The sequence below is a fragment of the Vidua chalybeata genome, chromosome 3, assembly GCF_026979565.1.
Source record: "Vidua chalybeata isolate OUT-0048 chromosome 3, bVidCha1 merged haplotype, whole genome shotgun sequence".
Lineage (NCBI taxonomy): Eukaryota > Metazoa > Chordata > Aves > Passeriformes > Viduidae > Vidua > Vidua chalybeata.
The window spans coordinates 107680003-107703371 of record NC_071532.1 but is presented as its reverse complement, the minus strand read 5'-3'; the positions used below and the strand labels follow the sequence as shown (position 1 = coordinate 107703371).

The window sequence follows — 23369 nt, the reverse complement described above, 5'->3', positions numbered from 1 at the left end:
GGGCTGCTCTGGCTTCCTTTACTAGCTAACTTGTAACTTCCAATCATACCTTCACTTTACTCCTAAAAGTGCAGGTCAAGAGTAAAAGTCAAAAATACATTACAAAAAGCTTTACTTTCTGTAGAATAAACACCACAATTAAACAATTTTAGATATAACCATTACTATAGTACATACGTTTTAGAAGTTTATTGTACCATTACATATACTTTGGATCAATACATAATTGAAGATATGATTGTTAGCACCATTTATGAATAGTGATCATGTGAGATTTTAAAATTTAGCTTAGCAACTTGACAATATTTTTATTTTGAATTCATGTGTGCTCTTATCTTGCAGCAACAGTTATTAATAGAAAGGATTATGGGTATTAATCAACTGGGAACACAAGAACATGTTGTACAGGAATAATAAAAACCATAATCAACTCCCCAGGTTCTTGGATTTAATGCAAAATCAGAAGGTAATCTCATCTCGTTAAATAGAGACTTAGAGGAGTAACCACTTACCTGCAAACAGAGCTCCAACCCACAGCATGCACAGGGCGTTTACAGACCCGCACGTGGCACAGAACATCCACCTCCACAACCCAGCTGCTATTCTTAAGCCACATCCTTAAGTCCTGCAAGTCTTTGGGGATTGCTATCCCACATACTTACATAATCATCCAATCCATTTTCTAACTAAGCCATCAGCTAAATACCAGAATGCAGCTCTCAAAAGGGAAAGCTCAGGAGTGGGGATAGAATCTCTGCAGGGTAAAGAGAGATAGTCTCTACTTCCAGGTGGGCTTCTGTTTTGTTCCTTTAAAACTGCACTTTCAGGGACCTTCAGCTTTAGTCAAGTTCATTACCAGATGGTGAGAAAATTCTGGAAAATGGCAGAATGTAAATGCAAGATACTTATTAGCAAAAGGCCTGTTCAATAAAATAGGGAACTGTTTTTCAAAATTGCAATTTAGAGTGTAGAATTTGTAATATATAAATGCCCACTTTAAAGCTCATATTGCAGCACTAACCTATATTACTGAAACATACACAAGACATTATTACAGAAGACAAAAATGCCTAAAGAACTAAACCCAAATAATTCCACTTATACAGCCTCACCAGACATCACTTTCGGTACCTTTAATGGGAGCCTGTATCCTTAGAAGTCTTGTTTTATTCCTCTTTTATCTGGCAATCCCCCCACTAAAAAATCTTTGTCCATTCTGGCCAGCTCTGGTCCCAGTGATTTTGTAGTTTTATCTGGATACCTCAGACAGTTTCAGGCAAAACCCACTGTACCACTGCCAGCTTGTTTCTGAATTGAAAATTCTGAACAGAACACTCAAGTAGCTTGAGATGTGCCTATAACAATTAGCTCAGACTCATTTAATCAGATAATAAAGCCCCAAGCTATCACTTTTATATTCTTGAAGTCTCAGTCAGAAATAATACTAGAATGAGAAACAGAAACTGAATGCTTCCTGCAAGAGTTGCTTTTTTGTTATTGTCTTTAGACCATGTTGTTCTCAATGTTGTTTTAGATTAATTGCAGAGTTCAAAATATTTTCATGAAGTTTCTCATGTGTTTTTATCTAGAAATTCTGAAGTGAATGAGAGTGAGAACACAGTATTACAGATAACTTAAAACACATCAGACCTTATCTCTCTTCTCTACAAGTACATGAGAGGAGGTTGGAGTGAGGCAGGTGGTGGTCTCTTATCCAAATTAGCAATCAGTAAGACATAAGGAAAAGGTCTCAAGGCATGCCAGGGGAGGTTTAGCTTGGATATTAGGAAAAAATTATCCACCAAAAGGATTGTCAAGCATTGGAACAGTCTGCCCAGAGAAGGGGTTGAGTCACAAGCCCTGGAGGGGTTTAAGAGATGTGTACATGTGGCACTTGCACACAGTTTAGTGGTGGGCTTGGCAATGCTGGGCTAATGGTTGGACTCAACCTTAAAGGTCTTTGCCAACCTAAGGATTCTCTAATTCTGTGAGAAAATACAGAAAGGCAGCCTCCAATCTCAGTGATCTGTGATCAGCAAGCAGGAGCAGCCATCACATGTTTGACTTTGCTATTTCCACCATCCCTGCAGCCAAGGCTGCCATGAAGACACAAACCTCCATTTCAGTATTCTGCAAATCTCAACAAAAAAAAAAAAAAACCAAACAAAAAAAACAAAACAAAAAAAAAAAAAAAAAAAAAAAAAAAAAAAAAAAAAACAACCAAAAAAAATTTTTTTTGTTGACCTCAGCTGACAAAAAGCCTTTTTAAGCTTTTGAAATATACATCAAAGCAGAATGCTGCTGTCACCTTAGAAAGAAATCATATTTGTGATCAAGTTTCTTTGCATGAAACAGATGAAACTGTTTCACTGACAACAATAAACAGATATAAAGCATAGGTTTCTCTTACAGGGAAAATTTGGAAACAGACACTGTACCTTACTGTCCTCATCCTCAAACACGGACTGGTGAACATTACAGGCGAAGAGAGAATTTGGGAGATCGTTGAAATCAATTATTTCATGAAAATCCTCCTCTGCAAAGCATCTCTTTAGGCCGTTGTCTCCATTGATGGAGTAGAGTAGGAAGTGTCCTCCATCCTCTGGGATGCAGCCATACTGGCCAAGGCCCCACATTCCAAAGAAGTAAGAATCTCCCCTCATCCCTGGCAGCACAGAGAAGATAACATCACTCAGTTACATAAAGTATTTAAACATTCCACATCTACAAGGTAACCCTGAGATTCTTAAGTCTGGTGTTTCCGTTTGTAGAAAATAAATTTCACACTATTTCAAGGCAACAACTGGCCTCTGACACAGGGCACTAAGACCAGTCTCACCAAGGTTCAAACAGGGACTTTAACTTCATTTATTAGCACAGAAAAGGCCTAAACATACCAGTACAAGCCTCTGAACACAAGCTTCAGAGACATTACTTAAGGGCCCCTTCCCCTATGAGAAAACACTGCGCTGTATTTGGGTTTAAGAGAACCATGTTTGTTAATGGGAAGGTTGCTGGTGCTTTTGAGTCTACCGCTAGCTCAGGAAGCAAAATGCTCAGGGTAAGAAGAACTTCAAAAATAACTTTGCAATTTAAACCAGGCTTCAAGAAAAAAAAAAAAAGACCCTTATGGAAAGGAGCATGAACACAGCATCATCAAAAGCCAAGACACATCTCTGCTACATAGAACACATCCAATTTTTCCTACAGTTTAAATACAGAACTTAGGCTGGTTTTCAAAGCCCAATTTCTTTGCATCTTAATCATGCCAGGAAGCAAATAAAGTTAAGGGAAGAGTAGACTCAAGATGACTTTCAGCACTTTTAGGAAAGTCCTGCTGATTTTGGAGCCTTTATCCCAAATGCATCAGAATAGAAAGGTAATTTTAAGGCATACAAAATGATGGGCACACATAATGAGCCCATACACTAAATGGTATCACAACTGTTGTTATGAGAGAAACCTTCATGCCAGCCAAGAGGAGTAAGTCAAGGTCCAATTAATGATCAGTATGTTAATTAGTATCAAATCAGGTATTTAGCAGTCCTTAGTAGACATCAACCTATTGCATCTACAGAGCCCCCGTAAGTTAAGTAGAAGTTTACTGGATAATAATCTATTCCCTTTTATTTGTTTCTTTCAATAACAATATGCAATCATTAACTGCTTTTCCTTCTAGCACAAGCATTTAGAGTTACATAAACTCAGTGTGCTCATCTGTTCTGCTCTGCCCTTGCTCTCTTGCATACTTGCTATTCTCTATAAATAGCTGTAAATATTAGCTCAAACACACTATATAGAACTGCTGTCCAAAATTAAACCATATGGGTTTATTACACTTAATCTCAGTAAAGCTAAATTATGGAGCTAATTTGCCATGGCTGTGCCTTTCATATAACCTCTGCTCTGAAATGAGATTTGGATGATGACAGATCACATCATTCCATAACATAAGGTTATGGAAATATCAGTAATTGTTATTGCTGGAGTCTCAGGGCTAATGACAGAAGTTCTCAAGTACACAAGCTGAAGCCATGCTCAAAAGTACTGTGTTAACCTGAGGATGGGTTTTCAGGCTATCAAATACACACTTTCAGCAGCTCAGCTCAATACTAGCACAACCACCTCCAACTAATTTCAGTTTAGAAATTAAATTCTAATTGGAAAGAAGAAGCTTGAACAAATGTCAGAAGAGATGGCCACAAGTTCAACAGTACACGTTAGTGTAGGAGAGCTCACCATCACAGCAACATTGCTTCTGGTATTTGAACCAACTCACTTAAGCTTTGTGTTACTGCACATTTCATGGTAAACACATCCAGGGAAATACTGCAAAGAAATCCTCATAGCAGCCAGAAACTTCACATCAGAATGCAGTATTTTCTCTAGCAAAAACCTTTAATAAATCATCTCCTCCAAAAACAATCATCTCTAAGCATGTTTGTCATCATGTCTAGCCTGTGTCATTAGGTTTATGGAAATGAACCTCAAGCCCAGTGTGTTACAAAACACAATTTACATGGCAGAGCAGATTTGTGCCAGGCTGTGGGAAGAATTTAATTTACAACAGGCAAACAATTTGCAGCCAGGGAAGACACTGACCATCTGAGAGTTACACTGGACATGCTAAAGTTGTAGGAATCTGGATTATGAATGTTAAAGCTAACAAGTTTCATACCTCCTTTCCCAAGGCATAACAAAGCTTATTTGCAGAGAAGCAAAGAATCTCAAACTATTGACAGAAGTCAGAAAAGTCTATAGGTTTCCTCACTAAACAGTTGTTTATTTTTCTCTCCTGGAGAGCCATATTATAATAAAGTACTACATAGGAAAGCTTTTAAGCTAGGAATTCAGCAAAAACATCATGACAAACAACAAAACAGAACAGGATTTTAAGTTACAACCACAAAGCTCAGGTTTTTAACCAATAACAAAATGAACATATGCTGCAGCAGCCAGGATGAGAAAATAATAAATATTTACATCATGTGGCAGTAGTCTCGCTCTGCTAGAGCTCTTGGATAGGAAAAGCTTGATTCTTTTTTTTTTCAGCCAATTATTGAGATGTTTTTGCCCAGTGGGACTTGGGTATTGGCCAAGTCTTTTTAAGAAAGTCACTGTCTCACAGGCTCTTGGCCAGCTCTTCTCCCAGACTTGCAGGTGTCTGTGCTTGCACAGGCATCTTCTACTCTTAAGATACACCCAGAGTTCTGATTAGTGTTTCTTCCACTAGCAAGTTAACTTATACCTGATTCTTAAATCCTCTGCCCAATTTATGATGGGATGGTTAAGAACACCTGTATGGAGTGACTGTTGTTTCACAGATTCTCCTTTGCCATGCACTGCATAGAAAGCACAGCACCACAGTTAAAACAGAAACCTAAGAAAATACATACCTGTTCCCCAAGAGAAATAAACTGCCTATGAGCCTAAGCTCAATGATAATCACAGGAACAAATATACTGAATCAACATTTGTTAGCAGACTTCAATCAGAAGTTATCCTCAGGCATAAGATGGAAATCTGACATTCTTCCATATTATGAATAATGCTACACATTAAAAAATGTACATATATATTATATATATATGTAAAAAATCATAACTACATATCCTTTGTTATGTCTCTTAAACCTTAAGGCTCAGGTATTATGTTGTTGGCAGTGTTTTGTGGCTTCTTTGAAATTACTTAGCCACTTCAGGTAGTCCTCTGACAAAAAAAAAATATTCTCTTTCCAATTATGCAACTAATTAAGAAAAAAAGAATTTACATTTCAAATCTCTTAAAACAATTAACTCTAAGTCATGTATCATCCATGAACTGGATTTCCATATAAAATAAGCCCAATTAAAAGTAATCTTTTATGTTACGATAATACAATCACTGGATCACATTCCCGTTTATATGTTAAAGCTCCTTTCCACAGCTTCTGAAAAAATTAGTTAACTTCCTCCCCTTAGGATCCTTTTTAGATTAAAAAAAAAAAAGCCCAAAAAAAAAACCACCTACATAACAGTAAACTGTACTTACCTTCCTTTTAAAATGCAATGAGTTGAGATCAAGTTATATATTTGCTTCTCCCTTCCCAAATCAGATTTTACAAATACTTCAGATACCAGAAGTTGCCATACAGAATTTTTAAAAATGGCAATGCCATTAGAAAAAATATATATACACTAATATAGACACTATCCAGAACTAATATTGATGCTAAATTATCCAAAATCTTACCTGGGATCATGACAGCAAACTCTGTCAGGATTGTTCCCCTGAAAAGTCTGAGACACTGAGGCAGATTCAAACCTGAGCCAAACAACTTCATGTAACCCCAGCTAAAGCTGAGCACTTGCCACATCCATTTATTCCCTTTATTTAAAGCACACCTGAATGTTATCTGTGTTATTTCTGAATTTAGTGTAAGGTTTGGACCCTCAACTTTAATGCATCCCACAGAATGAGAACCTCAAGAGTGCTGCACTTTTGGAGAACCACAGCAGCCACTTCCCTCCCAGATCCTAGACATCACTTCACTCTGATGTGGATTACTTTAAATTTCTCCTCCCATGGTCCAGGCATGCAAAGGTTTCTAATCTGGGATGGCTCCAAACACAAGGCAAACACCCTTCCCACTGGCAGAGATCAGGTCATGTCAGTGTTCAGCACTGGAGACACTGTGACCAAAATCTCTGTAGAGATTCCAAGTGGGAGCTCTGAGTTCATTCTGTTACCTCACTATTTTTAGACACAGTACACCTCTAATTAAAATTAACAGAGGCCAGCAGAAAATTATATTCACTGGAAAACAACAGTAACTCACTGAAGTTTCTCTTTGAAAAATTACACTTATTTTTCAGTATAAAACTGAAAGGGTAAAGATGTACATCTTCTCATGAAGTCAGATCCCTGCAGAGCCAAAACCTTCAGCAGAAACTGTATTGAATTAAGACAATTTGAGGACATGAAGTGTCTGAATGGACCAATGCCTTCTATATCACTGAGCATTTATAGATTTATCCACTTTTTAAATGGAAACTAATAAGGCATTTCCTTGGTGAACATTTCCCTGTCTTTAGAGTTTTTAAAAAGAATCCCTGAGGGACATCAAGAAACAGGCACACATCTCTTGAAATCACTAGGAAACTTAACTTTTTTTTTATTAAACACTGCTTGCCATGACAAACAACATGCCTAAAAATAGAATAAAGCAAACAAAACATTACAAATAGAAGCTTTAAATATAATCACTATAAACTAGAAGTATTATTGAGTCCTGAGTGCAAACCTGGAAACCATAATCTGCAGGAATTAAGAAAATTTGGAGAAAAAAAACAAAGCAAGAAAAGTTGCAGTTGCTTTTGTAGAAGGGTCCAGGAGAAGTGTAGGGATTCTATCTTGGCTTCTACTGAAAGAAAAACCAGCCCAAATAAAGCAATTTTTACCATAATTCAAAGACAGGGGAGAGGCAAGAGGGGAGAAATCAAACCCAGTGAATAAGATTTTACTGAAAGAACAATTTTTTTACTTAAAATAGTCACTGATTTTACAGTAGCAGAGCCATCAATTCCAGTGGTGTCAGCCTAGGGCTGCATCTCCTGCTGAATCCAACTGGCTCCACACCAAAGGCTCTGTCAGAAAGCACAAATGTATCAGGGAAGGTCACAGAGTAACTTACTGGAAGTTCATTCCACAATGAACACTGGAGATGAGCATTATTTTTAATGGTGCTAATTCTTCACCGTGGAAAGCTCCTATGGACTTAAATAGAGGCTTTTTACTTAATTAGAAAGAGCAGAACTGGACCACACATGACAGGATTAATGAACCTTTGCAGCCTCAAAAGCAACAAGGACTATAGTGACCCCCTCCCACAGCCGTCACCCTGATCTCCCACCTGGGCAAATTCCCTTACAGGAATCAAAATTACCAGCACAGGGAAGTCCACTCACATTTGAGCTCTAGTTGGGTTAGCACCACACAAAAGTAGTGCCAATCTCCACTTTTCCTCTTACAAAAGTGGCAGATATGAGGAAGAGGATTTTATTTTTTTTTTCTAAATGCTAACTGGTGCAAATCCCAAATGTTCTAATCCTTTCTATTGACATTCTAGCCGCATTAAATTTAGCTGAGACTTGGGAACTATTTTTGGAAGCTTTTAACATCCAAAGGGACTATTCAGTTTTATTCCTCTAAAGCAGGACTGGTCAGCTCAAGCAGTCCAAGACATGCACATCACACTGAATGTTCAGCTGTGCCTCCCACATCAGGGATGTATCCTGTGACCACAGAGGGACTCATCTGGCATTGCCTTGCTGAGCACCTTCATCTCCAGCACTGGAGAAGACAATCCAGGAGGCACTGGTGAACCCTACCAAGCCAAAACTCCAGTGCCACTGCACCACAGGAAGGTGATACTTTGGAGCAGCCAATGCCAGGTGTGAAGATTTCCTGTGCCATTCTTAGAGTCAAGAAGCTGAGCTTCAATCAGTTGGGCACTACAGTAACCATGGCAACATTAAGGTATTCAAAGAACAAAAAAGAAAAACCCAAAACCCTCCTCAAACACAAAGAAACCAGAACAAGCCTCCTGATCACCTTCACTTGGCCTCTATGCTAATCTATTTAAAGCAAGCCCGTTTCATAAGGGGCACACAGCATTAGAGCGTCACCGGCCTTCAGCCAGAGCTGTCACCTCACACAGGGGTCAGTGGCACACTCGTTCAGCAAACCTCCAGCTTGTAACCTGAAATTCAGAACTGTGCCCTGTATCTCACCTAGAGCTACCTGCAACAGGAACCATTCACAGGGCTTAACTCCCAGAAGACACTCAGGGCACAATGATGACTTGGAATAACATTTAAAAGTTTCCTCCTCTAAAAAGATTTCCTGCTAGCACAATCAAGTAATTTATAAATTAATTAATTAATGGCACACGTTTTCAACACAATGACAAACCAAGCTACTGAATCTGAACACAAACTACAATACTTGGAAGGGGACAGACAAACTGAATCCCACACCCGACAACTTCTCAGAAGTTTAAGGAGGACAGGACACATCCTGCTGTTAAAGGTACCAAAGACTAGTTAACAGAGATGATCATCTACAGAAAATCTTCTTCTGTCCTTGTTTACTGAGATCTGTTAGCAGTTTTCTGTAATGCTTTATATTCTCACAGTATTCAGACTTCCATCTGTACAAGGATGACGGGTAACTATATCATTTAGCTTCACTACAAGATAAATGCAGCAGTTTCTTTACACTAATAATGTATTTTCATAGAATAGGAGTTTTCCTTTTCATCAGGGCAGCCACTCTAAGTAGCTAAAAGACCAAACCATTTCCAAGGGCAAAACTTGAAAACCAAAGACAGAAGCTGGTGTAAAGTATAACCCCTGATTAAACTACAAATCCCATTTATATGATTTCTTTCAGCTGTACAAACTTATCATACATTTGTTTTTAGGAACCTTCATTAAACTCCAAACTCAAGAAATAAAGGAACACAATATTTTAAAGAGATACAAAAGAATATAGGAGAGGTGAGGGGGAAAAAAAAAAAAAAAAAAAAAAAAAAAAAAAAAAAAAAGCAAGTTTGGAGAGCTATGTTATTACATAAGCATCAAATGATATTGGCTTGGGATCACTGAATCACAGAATGGTTTGGGTTGGAAGGGATATTAAAAACCATCCCGTTCCAACCCCCTGCCATAGGCAGGAGCACCTTCCACTATCCCAGGCTGCTCCAAGCCCCGTACAAGCTGGCCTTAGACACTTCCAGAGATGGGGTATTCACATTTGCTCTGGGCAACCTGTGCCAGTGCCTCACCAGCCTCACAGTAAAGAACTTATTCTTTCATATCTAATCTAAACCAACCTTCCTTCACTTCAGAGCCATTCCTCTTCGGCTACAGCAGCCAAGTTTAAAGCATCCCGAGAAGAGCCTCTCTCACAGGACTCCCGGCGCAGCCCTGCCCGAGCGCCCGGTCCGGGTCCGCATCGCTGCCACCCCGACCTGCTGCTCCCAGCACGGCCGCAAACCCCCTTCCCACTTCCCCATCCTTCCTCACGAGCTCCTCCGCATCCCATCGTGGGAGACACCGGCCCCGGCCCCAATTCCTCCCGAGGGGCGGCCGCGGGCTCGCCGCGCATCCCCCGCGCCCCGAGAGCCGCGGGTGGATGGAGCCCCGAGGGCAGCGCGGCGCCGGGGCAGGACCACGGGGCGGTTGCATAACCCAGGTCTGCCGGACAGCGCTGCAGCCCCGGCGGGGAAGGAGCCCTTGGGGAGGCGGCCGTGCCCTTACCTGCGGCTCGTTCGCCCTTCCCTGCCCGCCCGGAGTCCGCCTCACTCCGCGCCCAAGGCTCCCTCAGAGCGCCCCGCGCCCGCCCGCGCCGCGCCCGCCAAGGTGGAGGACGGGGCGGCCCAATCAGCAACGTCTCCGCCTAAACAGGCAGGAGGCTTCACCAATGAGAATGCGAGGAGGCGCTGGTCCCGCCTCCCACACCCCTGGCCACGCCCCCAGCTCCCACGGCGACCCTCCGGGAATCGGTGACCGGCGGAGCCCGTGAGGGGACGGGGACAGGGCACGGGGGATGTACGGGGACAGATGTGTGGGGCCAGGCGAGCCGGGCAGGGGATGTGTGGGCACAAGGCATGACCGAGGACAAGTGGCAGGTGTGTGGGGACAGGCGAGAGGGACACAGGGCAGGTGAGTGGCACAGGGTAGTGAGGGGACACAGGTGAGCACACAGGGAGCGGTAGGAACCAGGCAGTGTTTGGTGTTCTCGTGGCAAAGCTGCTCTCCCTCAAGGTGTCGGTGCCCCCACCCTGAGGGTGAGGCGGGATTGGGTGAAGTCAGGTGGGGTGGGATGGGATGGCTTAGGGTAGGGGAGAGGTGGGGTAAGATGGGATGGGGTAGGGACATACAGGATGGGTTGGAATGGGAGTGGAGAGGGGTGGGATGGGTGGAGTAAGGTAAGGTAGGGAAGAGGTGGTGTGGGATGGAATGGGATGGAGTTGAAAGGAATGAAATGGAATGGAAGTTAGGAGAGATGGGGTAGGAGAGAGGTGGGATGGGATAAATAGGAGTGAGAAAGGGTGATGGGATAAGGTAGGGGAGAGGTGGGTGGGATGGACATCCTCACAGTGCCAGGGCACCTCGCCATGGTTTTAGTGACAACCCCTCGGGCCCTCCTGTGGTGATGTTACAGGGGTCCTAATTACTCTGGAGGACAGAGCTCTCAAGACCATGTTCCCCTGTGACCACCAACACCCAAACTGTCCTTTGGAGTGAGCTCCTTCTGGGACGGAGCCAGATCTTCAAGCTAACAGGTGAATCAGGGGTATCTCCCCAGTACAGATGATGCCAGACCAAAAGAAGCACTTGCAGGGCTCTAAAGGAAAGTCACGTTTACAATGGAAAGAGGCTGATTCTGGTCATGATTTTAAAAAGAAGAGAAAGCCCTCAGATGCCCCCAAGGCATGTTTTATTAAAAGAAGGGCTATTTTCTCTCTTCCAGCTGCACATCTGAGGCTAACACTGATTTCTGTGGTCTCTTCACTTTGGAATGTAATACAAAGGGATTTAATCAATAGGGTGCTACAGAAATGTAAATAGGCTTTTGTAAAGATGGCTTTGAAAATCTATAGAGAGTAATGAAGAACTAGAAGACTCCTCTGTAATTATTAAATACCCTATAAAAATCTATGTAAGGAATAATTCTCCATTAGTTAAAAATATATAAAAATATGTGTGCCATTTATAGCAGCACTTTCCAATAATAGCTGAAAATAAATAGTGTGAAGAATGAAATCAATAGTGAATCCCACCTCATCTCTGCAGACAGCAAAGAGCAATGCTGATTGTTGTACTTGCAACAGAAGAGTTTCTTCCTGGTCCCTTAACTCAGGACTGACTTATGCCTTGATGCATATCTGGTTTAGATCCCTTTCAGGGTTTCTGCTTCAGTTCTACTTTTATTTTAAAATGTATAATAGGTAACTTATAATAGTAATTATTATTTTCATTGATTTGTCCTTGTGCTTAAAGTATCGATCTCTGACCATGATCTTACAGCTTTAGGCATTGTGCAGAAGAGTAAGCAAGCTATGGAACCACAGATGTCACTATATAAACTAATCAGGTTTTAAATCAAATTATCTGCTTGTTGGTTTTTGTTTTGGGAATTAAACCTGGTATGATATTTTCCTTTGTCTCCATTTATGTGTGTTCCCTTTGCATGATGTGTTATTTTAATATTCTGAGTAGGAAGAGCATCCACTGGGCTTTTTCTGTCCTGCGTTTTATGTTATACTATTTCCTTGTGTCTTCTTATCTCCAGCCTCTTAACTGTATCTTGTGTCTCAATTTTTATTAATTTTCATATTGGGAAGAATGTTTTCATTGTGATGAAGCTGCCCTAGCATATGTTTTCCTTGTGGTAAAATAGGAATCCCTGCAGTTTTGAAAGCAAGATAACCAACCCCTGGTCAGGAAAAATCAGGAAAGCCAAGGTCAGCACTTTGGGTTTATATGCATCCAGGCACTACTGCTAAGATGAAGGGGAAAAACCCCTAAATTCCACTGATTGCAGTGAAATGTCCTTCAAAGCAGATAATTGTAAGAATGGCAGCAATTGCAGGATTTTAATATCCCCTGTTATAAGCATTAAAGATTTCTATTAGGAAAGGTCACAAAATAATATATTGTTTAGACATGGAAAAACGGTGTTGCAAAAATAATAGGATAAGAGCAATTGAGAGAAGGTCCTTTGTGGAGTCCCACCCTTCACCCCAGAGCCCATGGTTCAGGCCATGCACCCTGTGCCTCTTAAAGGCTGTGGCCACCTTCCCACAGCCCAAGCAGTTGCAGAGTGCCAAAACCTGGAGGAAGCTGTAATTCTGGAAAGGATACCAAAGGAGGTGATAAAACAGCTGCTACTTGCAGGATCCACAAGCAGTGCTGTGAGCTCATCCCACAGAATTGAGTGGGAGTTTGTTACTGATATCCCAGAGCACAGGCTTAGCCCGACTCCTCCAAATCCTGAGCTGCTCATTATCTTCAGTCTGCACCTGCTTCCCATCTTCAGATTTAATCTGTTAGCAAAAGTGGCCTCTCAAGTGTGCTGAAGCAGACACTGAGAATTTCAACACAACGGAAGCACTGTAACCAAAAGATTTTGCCCCCTGACAATGTTACCTTGATTTCTGATAATCAACATACAAACCCTGGCCAAGTCCTGCAGCCTTTGCAGACATTCTGGTGACAATTTCCCCTTTTTTAGAAGAAACAAGTAAGTAATACCTGAAAATCTGTAGATGCTGAAGAAGTCAATACTTCATCTTTTACATTTCTGCTCACTGGGATAATCCCAAATTCTTTGGCCAGATCTGGATTATGATTTCTTGCAAATGGCTGAGTCTGGAGATTAGAATGGATAAAGCAAGTAAAATTAATGATGACTCTGTCAGCATTATAATCTTGATTGTTTCTGTTACTTTTTTAGAACATAAAAAACACAGTTGGATCCATCTAGCTTTTGTCTTTTGTCTCCAGCAGCCAAGACTGGATGCTTAATAAATCAGTGTAAAAATAGGCTCTATGTTCTCCTATTTACCTTATAGGAGTAGATAGTTTACCTTATTTACCTTCCAGCAAGTAGGAAGGTAGGGATTTCTGGAACTCATGGTTGAATCTAAGTTACTTCACTTAGTAGCTACCAGTGGTCCTGTTCTCTAGGAGTTTTTAACTCTTTTTGAACCCATTTGTGTTTTTTGCTTTCCACAATGTGCTGTGACAAGATAGTTTTTCACTGTGTAAAACCAATAAGTCTTATCCCTGTTTAATTGTTCCTTTGTTATAGAGGCAGTAAATTTATTGTTTATATCTTCTCACCATCATTATAGGACAAGGTGGACTGACTTAAGATGAAGGAAGAGGGCAGGTTTAGATTAGATATTAGGAAGAAATTCTTCCCTCTGAAGCTATAGAAGCCTTGGCACAGGTTGCCCAGAGAAGCTGTAGATTCTCCATCCCTGGAAGTGTTCAAGGCCAGACTGGAGCAACCTGGTCTAGTGGAAGGTGTCTAGTGGAAGGGGTTGGAACAAGATCATCTTTTAGATTACTTCCATCTTTCTGTGATTACTTTCTAGCCTTTAATTGGATTTCCCTACAGCTATCCCTTTTTAAATTTCATGTGGTTTTCTCTTGTTTTCACTGGGAGACTTTATCACCATCCTCTCTAGCCTATCTAATTTTACAAGAAAACACTACTTTGAAACCTTGATTCTGCTAAAATGACTGTTGAATTTTGCTAGGTCTGGAATAGACAAGAGCTGTCTGGCCAAGGGACTTCAAATAACTCTGAGCATCTGGGCTAAAGAGTCCTATGACTATGGGGGTCTCCTCATCATCTAATGGGGAAGCTACTGATTCTTAACATTCAGTTCCCCTTTTTGACCACTTCCTAGCATCACACTGACATTTCCAGAGGGTTTTCCACTTCCGTCTCCAGATCTGCAGTGCTCTAACCAGTGTCTGTGTGTGTGTGGTTGGGGTTATTTTTTCCCCTGTGCTTTGCACTTATCACTGCTGAACTTCATCTGCTGGTTTATCACCCAGTCACTCAGGGCAGTGAGACAACATTGCCTCAACACCTCTCCAGTGTCTGTGTGTGCTCAGCAACTGCAGAGCAGCTTAGCTGCAACATATTACAGAGAAAAGCAAAAATGTGCAAAGCAAACACTGGCTCTTCTTCCTTTGTATCTACAGAGCATTTTACATCGTTTTGGGTACAGGAATAATAATTGCACAAATGAAAAATTCCTGCTGGAAAGGAGACTATCCTCTACCTGCTGTAAAATTTCAGTGCCTGTAGTGCCCTTGTACACATTATTCCACGAGCAGGTTGATCGTGGAGCAGAGCTGTTTCCTTTGGGGGCCTGGATATGCAGGGAAGCACATGCTGCAGCTGGGATGTCTGTTCCCTCCAAATCTGCTGTGTGGGGGTCAGGCAAGTGTGGAGTCCTAGAGAGGGCTTCCAGCAGCTAAAGGGGCTACAAGAGAGCTGGAGAGGGACTTTTATTAGGGACAAAGAGTGGTAGAACAAGGAAAAAGACCTTAAGTTGAAGGAAGGCAGGGTTAAATTAAGTACTGGGAAGAAATTCTTCCCTATGAGGGTGGTGAGGCTCTGGCACAGGTTGCCCAGAGAAGCTGTGGATGCCTCATCCCTGGAAGTGTTCAAGTTTGGGTTGGATGGGGCTTGGAACAAAGTTGTCTAGTGGAAGGTGTCCCTGCCCATGGCAGGGAATGGAATGGGATGGGATGATCCTTAAGATCCCTTCCAACCTAAACCAGTCTGTGATTCCATAAGAGCCTGTGGCACTGCTCTGGAACCCCTGAATTCCCACCTTTGCAGTGGGGCACCCCCTGCATTTGGCTCTGTTGCTCCCTAAATCCCCTCCCTGGCAGATCCGTGTTGTTTCTGAGCATCTTCAGGAGCAGACAGAGGTCAGACAAGGAGCTTGTGTCTTTTAAGGCAACCAGAACAGGAACAAAGAATCGTTCCATTTAACATCTACTTCAGAGAGTGAGAGCTGTTGGAAAAAAATAAAGGGCTTTTTGATTTCACTTTGCAAAAATTCCCTATCTATCATAAAGTCCCACAAAACAGAACTTCACTATCTTATAGCTAACCCTCTGCTTTAAAGACAACAAAAATGGCACGTCCCCATTTCTGTTGAAGGAATATTTTTAACCAAGAGATGTTTTTTCAGCCTACATGCATGATAGATCAAGGAGAAAAACAGGTTTCATTGACTTTTAAAACAATCTCCATTTCAAGAAAGAAAAACAAACCTTTTGTACTGTAACAAGCAACATCCTTACACTACAAGTGCATCTCTCAGATCTGAAATATTATGGCCAGATGCAAATAGTCACATTTGAATGAGGATGCTGAAATAGAAGGTTTTCGTTTTGTTCCTTGTTTCTTTAAAATTTCTTTTAAAACTCCTTATGTCCTTTTCCAAGTCCTCTCAGCAGAGTCCTGGACTGTTTAGTTCATAATTGGTTCATTAAGGTCAAGGCCTGTACAAGCTACTGTGCAAATTCAAAAGCAATCTTGGAGTTGTAGCCACAGTTCAAGAGCATGACTGATGATGTCAGCCCAAATTCCTCAAGAATAAATTGTGGTTTGCTGCCATGTGTTAACAAGTAGAAACACTTGGTTTCTAGGATTTACCCAGTCAAACTACAAGAAGCTGAAACATCTGGCCTGTCAGAATGGTCACAAGGTTATAGAGGCAATGACAAAGATGTCAGAAAATTCAATCCAGGAAATGAGCACAGTTCAACCACAATATAAGTTTAGTCTCTAAAAACATTGTCTTACCTTTCTGATGCACTGATTTCTACCTTTCTTAGTTTTTAATTCCCCATGAATGAAACTCCATGTATTTTCAGGAAGTGCTAAACATCATGATGGTTTTTAGTAAGTAATTCTTACCACCTCTCCTGCTATTTCTTACATTTGTGATGAGAATTATTAGAAGTTACTTGCCCATTGTGACCCAAATGGAAATAAAAAAATGCAATGAGCCATAGCTATGTGACCTCAAGCCAAACACTTCAAACTCATGTACCTAAATATAGACACCTAAATAAATGGCCTGGTTTTCAGGAGCACTGTGTGACTCTCAGAGTTGTAGGTGCTCTTAAAAATCAAGATGCTTATTTAGGTATCTAAATACAGACTGAGCTTATGAATATATTATTTAATTTGCTTAAGAATGTAAACAACTAAGAAAACAAAAAAGCTACTAGAAATTCTATTTTTATATGTGCTAATTAGAAGGCCACAGAGTGTAATTCACTGCAAGACACAATTTACTCCTCTAAACCAAATATTGTGATAATTAATGTTTATTAATTGTTGAGAAGCAGAATTTAGGAGCCCTAGTTCTGAAGCAGTGCTTGGTAGATTTGATGGAGATGTCCACTGTATGAGATTTCTTTGCCTTTTATTAATCTTTATGCTTAATTATGGAAATTGACACAGGAAGGCTTTTGAAAATGTCATTTTAAGGAGCTTTGTTTATATTGAGAGAGCATTAAAAAAAATTGAATGTTTCAGTCTCCTTAAGTGTGATCCATAATCTTCAGGCTTCTTATGTTTTTCTTTCTTCTCTGAAATTTTCATTTATTATTCTGGCACTTTTAAGTGACTACTGAAGGCATAATTGGAGTATCATGGGAAGCAGGAGGCTGTGTTATTAGTCAGCATGACACCACATACACATCCAGGTAATGGAAAATAAGCAGCTCAAGCAGGTAAGTAACAATTGAGACTGTATTTTTGAGCCTGAATTGTGCCTAGAAGTGTAAACTTAATTTTTCAATACTTCTACTAAGACATAGTTTGTTTACACACTTTATCTTTTAGTATGCTTGTATTTATATAAATGCTTTTATATATTTTAGCACTGATTTTCTAGAGATCACATCAGTGACTGCCAGGGTCCCTGTCCTGCCAGTCTTGTGAAAGGGGAGTACTGGGGATGGCAAAATGGAAATGGTCTTGGTGACACAGATATTTTTGGGCAGTCACAGCTTCCACAGCACTGAGTCACTGCATCAGAGCAACCTCTAAGGAGTGTCCTCCTTCCACATCTGCCCCCTCCTTCTGCTCTCCCAGCAGTGTGGCACAGCTCCAGAAGGGACAGCCAGTCCATTCAGGAGTTATCTCCTACTGAGGCACTGATCTGCCAGGCCTACCCGTGCAGTGTTGCACTCCAGCGTTAAGCTTTTCAGGTATTTGGCAGCCTGGATGTCTTAAAAAACCTGAAGGAAAATGTAAGCTGAGTTTACAGCTGAGCTGGGAAGGGGGAAAAGAGGACTATTGAAGTTCCTAGGGAGGATGGAACAGTAAATTGAAGATGAAAGGGAAAGATGAAGAGAGCCTCTAGTCTAATTGTGCCCTTCAACTGCTCCAGGGCCACCTTGGGGAGCAGCCTGCTGTGCCATGAATGTCCTGCTCAGCCAGCCCACCAAGACATCCGGTGGCATGGCACCTTCCCAGGCTGTGACATCCAGTGGCATGGCACCTTCCCAGGCTGTGAGAGCTCAGAGCCCAGCAGGCAGGACAGCCTCAACGCTGGAACATCTCTGTGTGTAGGGATAAATGTTCCTTCCCAGGGTGTGGCAGCTCAGGGCAGATATGATTGCAACAAAGCACCTGGATTTCTCCTGGCTTGTGGATGTGTAGAGAACTCATTTCCTACAGACCCATACACCTGAATGTACAAACTGTAAATGTGCACAAAACCTCTGAACCAAGCTGCAAGGCCAGAGTCTGCTGGAAAAATTTAGCTGGATATATTGATTAATACCCAAAGGACATAATAAAACCATCTCTTGCTGATTCAGGCCTCTTTATTATTTTAAGGAACAACTAGATCATTGTGATGAAACTGGCTTTTAACAAAGTGGTGTTTGATTTTACTTCATGGTAAGCAAAGACCAGTTGCCAGGTTTTCAGATAGTAAAACATTCCTTGGTTTATTTTCTCAGAAAAAGGAACTCCAAACCTCAGCTTTAATGCCTGGAAACACCTAGTAATTATCCTTTTTTATCTGTGTATTTTTCCAGTTCTATACACAAGCTTAAAATAGTAAATTATAATATTAAGATTTGGGCAGAAGGGCATCAAAGGCAATATCTTCAGCTCTAGTGAACTACTTAAAGAGCAGAACTCTTTGAGCATCTCAACCTGCTTATCCATTTTAACCTGGGAATCACATTCAGAGGGCCATGTCATGATACTGGAAATCAATTGATTTTCTGGCCTCAAGCAAACAGAAGGACACAATGCTTTTCTGAGCATTGATGGTTGTCAGAATAAAGGTCAGCTAAAAGGCCAGTGCCTTGAGACTGCCTATGTATCTGTGCCAGCAGTTAAAAGACCAACACTATGAATCCAGTGTGTTTAATTCAAAAGAGTCAAGTCTGGCAATTGAGACCTTTGAGGGGAAGAGGTGAACAGAGCCCCATCTTCAGCTTGGATCCTTCTTTACCAGTGCAAGATCCCACAGCAAGAGTAGTTTGGACTTGCAATGCTGAGGGACCACATCCACAGAGCCTCTCTTGGCTCTTATTTGGGTCAGATTTTCACAGAAATCACTGGTAATTGCCTCTGAGCAAGGACACAGGAAAAAAGGGAATGCCAAGTCTTTCTATTCCATAATTATGCTTTGTAAAGAACATGATCCTCCTTAGGTTTAGATTTCTCTGCCCAGCTATGATTACATGATCTGAGAAATGCACTCAGAAAAAAGATATTTTCTGCCTTTGTGGACTACCTAGAAGTAGAATGCCCATATAGATAATTTATAGAAGCAGAATGCCCGTATAGATAATTTAGATATTCAGACTTTCCTGGTTTAGGTTTTGCAGATTCCTGAAAAGTAATGAGGTTGCCTTTTCCTCCTCCCTTTACCCCAGGAGCGCACACACTCCAGAGCAGGAGCTTTTACATTGGAAAAATGGGCAATTTTGTTGTCAGGACTATTCATGTAGAAATGTCATTTCAGTGCTTGGTAAAACAATTCCATTTCCTAATCTGTAGTTCTACCTTGTTCCAGCTAGGAATCTGCTCGTTTTCATTTCAGTCCACTGTAAAAAGGCACAGCAAGCTCCAAAGGCCCCTCTACTATTGGAGAGCTCTGATCTCTCTTAAATTCATCAGGAGCTGTTTGCAATCCCAGCCAGGGCTGTTACAGTGCTATTGATGGGAGATGTAGGATCTCCTCTCCAGCACTGAAGTTCTTGTTTTTGTAACCAAAATCCATGTTAGGGCCTTCAAGCAAAGTATCCCATGTGACAATCATTTGCTCATTTACCATCACTCTTTCCTCACTCACCTTTTTCAAAGCCAGAAAGATGATGTATACTGTCTCTAGAGCAGGAAAAGTGCAGCTAGGAATGTTAGTATAGATGTAGTTCCTACTCACAGGCAGCCCTACTCAGCCTTCTAAATAATGCTCCTCCTTAGGGGTTGGTTTTATGAAAGGAAGTTGTCTTTTCACTCAACAAGAAACTTGACCATAGTCTTTAAATGCCAAGCTTTGCATTAAAAACAAAGTATTTCTGAAGACTGTACATTACAGCTGTTTCATTATCCTCTTAAAATCTGTGAATTAAGAGATATAAAATATTTCTGCTGAGTGTTTTGACTGTAACTCTACAAGTAGTGTAATTTATCAGTAGCACACATCAGGAAAACGTGTAGCTTATCCAAAGCCTTCCAGACAGCCATTGCTATCAATAACCAGGCAGGAGTGCTCTGATGAGTGGGAGCAACACTTACAGCTTTTAAGCCATATAGAATTTGCAGCAGTAGGTAATTGTCATTATTACCCCAGAGTGAGGAAACAGGGATGAAGTGATTCACCCAAAGAGCACAATGAGTCAATAGGGGAGCTGGGAATAGAGTGCAGAATTCCCTACATTATCCATTGGAGGCCTCAGATAATATCATTTTATAAATGCTCTATCTTTGTAAAGACTTCAGTGCTATAATTATCCTCCCAGGACTCTCATGGAAACAAGATATTTATAACTCCATTAAGCCTTTCCTGGTAATTTTATGATCAAAGTGAAAAACCCAAATAATGCTGTGCCAATCAGTCACATGTCGAATGTCATCCAGAATGGCCACATGATGAAAGCCTCTCCTTGGCTGTTGCAATTAAGTGCTTGCTCTCTTCTGCCTGCCTTTCCTGTGTCCAATTCTCCTTCTACCACAAGGCGGACAGGGAGTATTTTTTGCAGTCTGATGAGCCACGCATTTAGAATGTACCAAATAATTGGGAAAGATGCTTGTTGCCAACAAAGCCTACTGGTTTGGGCTATAAATGCTTCCTAATATCCTTTCATGTGTGCCAGGTTCACCTAAAATGAGCAAAGCCACCTCAGTATTTCCACTAACCTTTGTATGTCCTTAAAATTGCAATGCAGATGCCAAGACTAACTGTAAACAACAGGTTAGGGACTGAGGCTTTTGGACCCTGGTTCAGCAAAGCACTTAAGCCTGTGCTTAAATCAAAATCCATTCTTATTCCCCAGATCCATTTTAAGTGTTTGTTTAAGGCAAAACACATGCTTAAGTCAAGTTTTGCTTGGCACACTGCCTAAGTCCAGCACAGAGCAAGGGCCTTAAAATTAATTTCTTTTTGAGGGGAAGTCATTATTTTTAGCCCACCTCTCAATGGTCACAGCCCTATCTTTTAGTCCCCAGACAGCTATTTTGAGGAGGTGTATGTGCTAAGTCTAAACTTCTGGGTTCTGTGACAATCAGTGGCACAGAAAAGAAAAAGACCACTTGAAATACTTGGCTTGAGAGGGGCCTTTGGGGAGGCTCATTAGAGGGAAGACATGAAAGAAGTTTATTCTGGGAGGTGGCTGCTGATACTGTGAGTGATCTTTTCACTGTGCTGACTGGAGAAGATACACTTACAAGAGGTCAACAATTTTAATTCAAAATGTTTTCAGGAGTTTTATATTTCCACAGGAAATTCAATATTTCAGGGAAAATGTTTATCCTTTCTTCAAAAGTATATAAAAAAATTGTCTGGAATGTGTTAGTTTCCTTTTTCTTCCCCCTGAAACATTTCTCTGATATACAAATATTAAAGGAAAATTCATGTAACAGAGTTTTATTTCTCATTCCTCATAACACTAGATTCCCTGTCTCATTACAACAACTCTTACCACTGTTTCAATGACTTTGACACTGGAATTTATCAGGTAGATCTGGCCTTTGCCACATCTGGAGGAGGAACAGTTACAATTTCTAAGATGTTTTTTGAGGGATGCTCCACTACTTTCCCTTTAACACCCAGACTTCATAAGAAGGTAGAAATAAAAAAGGTAGCTTGAAATACATTTTATTTCTTTGTGGGCTTAAAAATCTTTGGCTTCTTACAGTCTTGTGGTAATAGCATGAATAAAAACTTACTCTGATTCCTGCTATGTCCTGATATGTAGGACAGCTTTCTAACAGCAGGGAGAGTCAGGTAAGAGGACAGATCCCCCATGGAAATTTGGCACTGCTGTATTTAAAAGACAATTGGACAAGCACTTGAAGAGGAATAATTTAGATATTCTTAATACACTCCTGCGCAGGGTATCGCAGTGACCTTTTAATGCCTGTTTAGGCCTGTCCCATGGGAAAGTCTTTCTCTCCCCCAGAAGCTTCTGGATTATTTCCAGGCAGAAGACCCCTTTTAGCTCTATCACTTGACCACCACATTGCTTTACTAATCCACCTGCCTTGTTTTTTTCCACCTTGGAAAGTACAGCGAGTATCAACAGGGCAGTGATGGGACCCCATAGTCAGGCCCACTTTTCTTCACCTCTGCCATGAACAGGTATTTATTTCCTGCCAAAAGCCTGCACTTCTCATAAAAACATGTCCTATTTTTCAGGACTAATATTTTCACAGCTGATTCGCAACTGATCGGGAGTTGCTAAATCCAGTAGCCCCACAGAGGTGAGGCTGCTGCAGCTCCACACCCCTGGATCCAGCAGACACATCCACAGATGTGTAAAATGTGTGTATGCACTGATGGTTCCAGTGGCCAGCTCAGACAGAAACACTCGGCACTCAGACAAACAGCACCAGTGGCCTCATCCTGCCCCCTCTCTGGCAGATCAGGGTGAAGGTCTGTGAATGCAAAATATTTATAAAAATCATCACAGAATCATAGAATGGTTTAAGTTGGAAGGGACCTTAAAGATCACCCAGTTCCAATCCCTTGCCATGGGCAGGGACACCTTCCTCTAGACCAGGTTGCTCAGAGGCCCATCCAGCCTGGCCTTACAAATATTATGGTCATTTCCAAATTTTAAAATTAAAATATACACTTCCAGGTAATATCATGCATGAAATCCAAGGGAATGGCCTTCAGTTATGGAAGAGACACTGGAACAGCAATTAAGATTGCAATTCATACACAGTTAACCATTATGGGCTAAAATAAAAGTTGGATGAATCATTTTCCAGCCATATAAATCACTGAAGTTGTTCTATCACAAAGGTAAGCCAACCATGTAATGAATTATACAATGTGTTGTTTTCCTATGCATGTTATTCCCATAGTTTGTTCTGTTGTTCAAAGTCTATTTGCATGAGGCCATTTTTTTGCAAATACTTTTAAAATGATGAATAATCTTTACTTATAAGACTAAAAATACATGCTAGCCATTGTTGTATATTAAATCTGACAGCAGTTAAAGTGTTGGTATCTGAACTTATTTGACAGTGTCTTCAAACAACTTTCACTAGGTATTCTTTACAGGATTAAATATTGTTAG

The 23369-nt window shown here is 41.0% G+C and overlaps 1 protein-coding gene across 2 annotated transcripts in view; it reads right to left on the bottom strand.

The window, feature by feature from the left end:
- Window positions 1-10360, bottom strand: part of RCAN2 (regulator of calcineurin 2) — an 85102-nt gene extending 74742 nt beyond the window's left edge. The window contains exons 1-2 of one of the 2 annotated variants that reach the window (XM_053939092.1): window positions 10302-10360; window positions 2439-2665 (exon numbers count right to left, since the gene is read on the bottom strand). In XM_053939092.1, coding sequence (XP_053795067.1) covers window positions 2439-2663 — 225 coding nt within the window. In that variant the 5' untranslated portion in view covers window positions 2664-2665; window positions 10302-10360. Of the gene's footprint in view, window positions 1-2438; window positions 2666-5248; window positions 5337-10301 lie in introns of those variants that run through there. The other variant, XM_053939091.1, reaches the window with a different exon arrangement.
- Between the last annotated feature and the right edge of the window lie 13009 nt (window positions 10361-23369).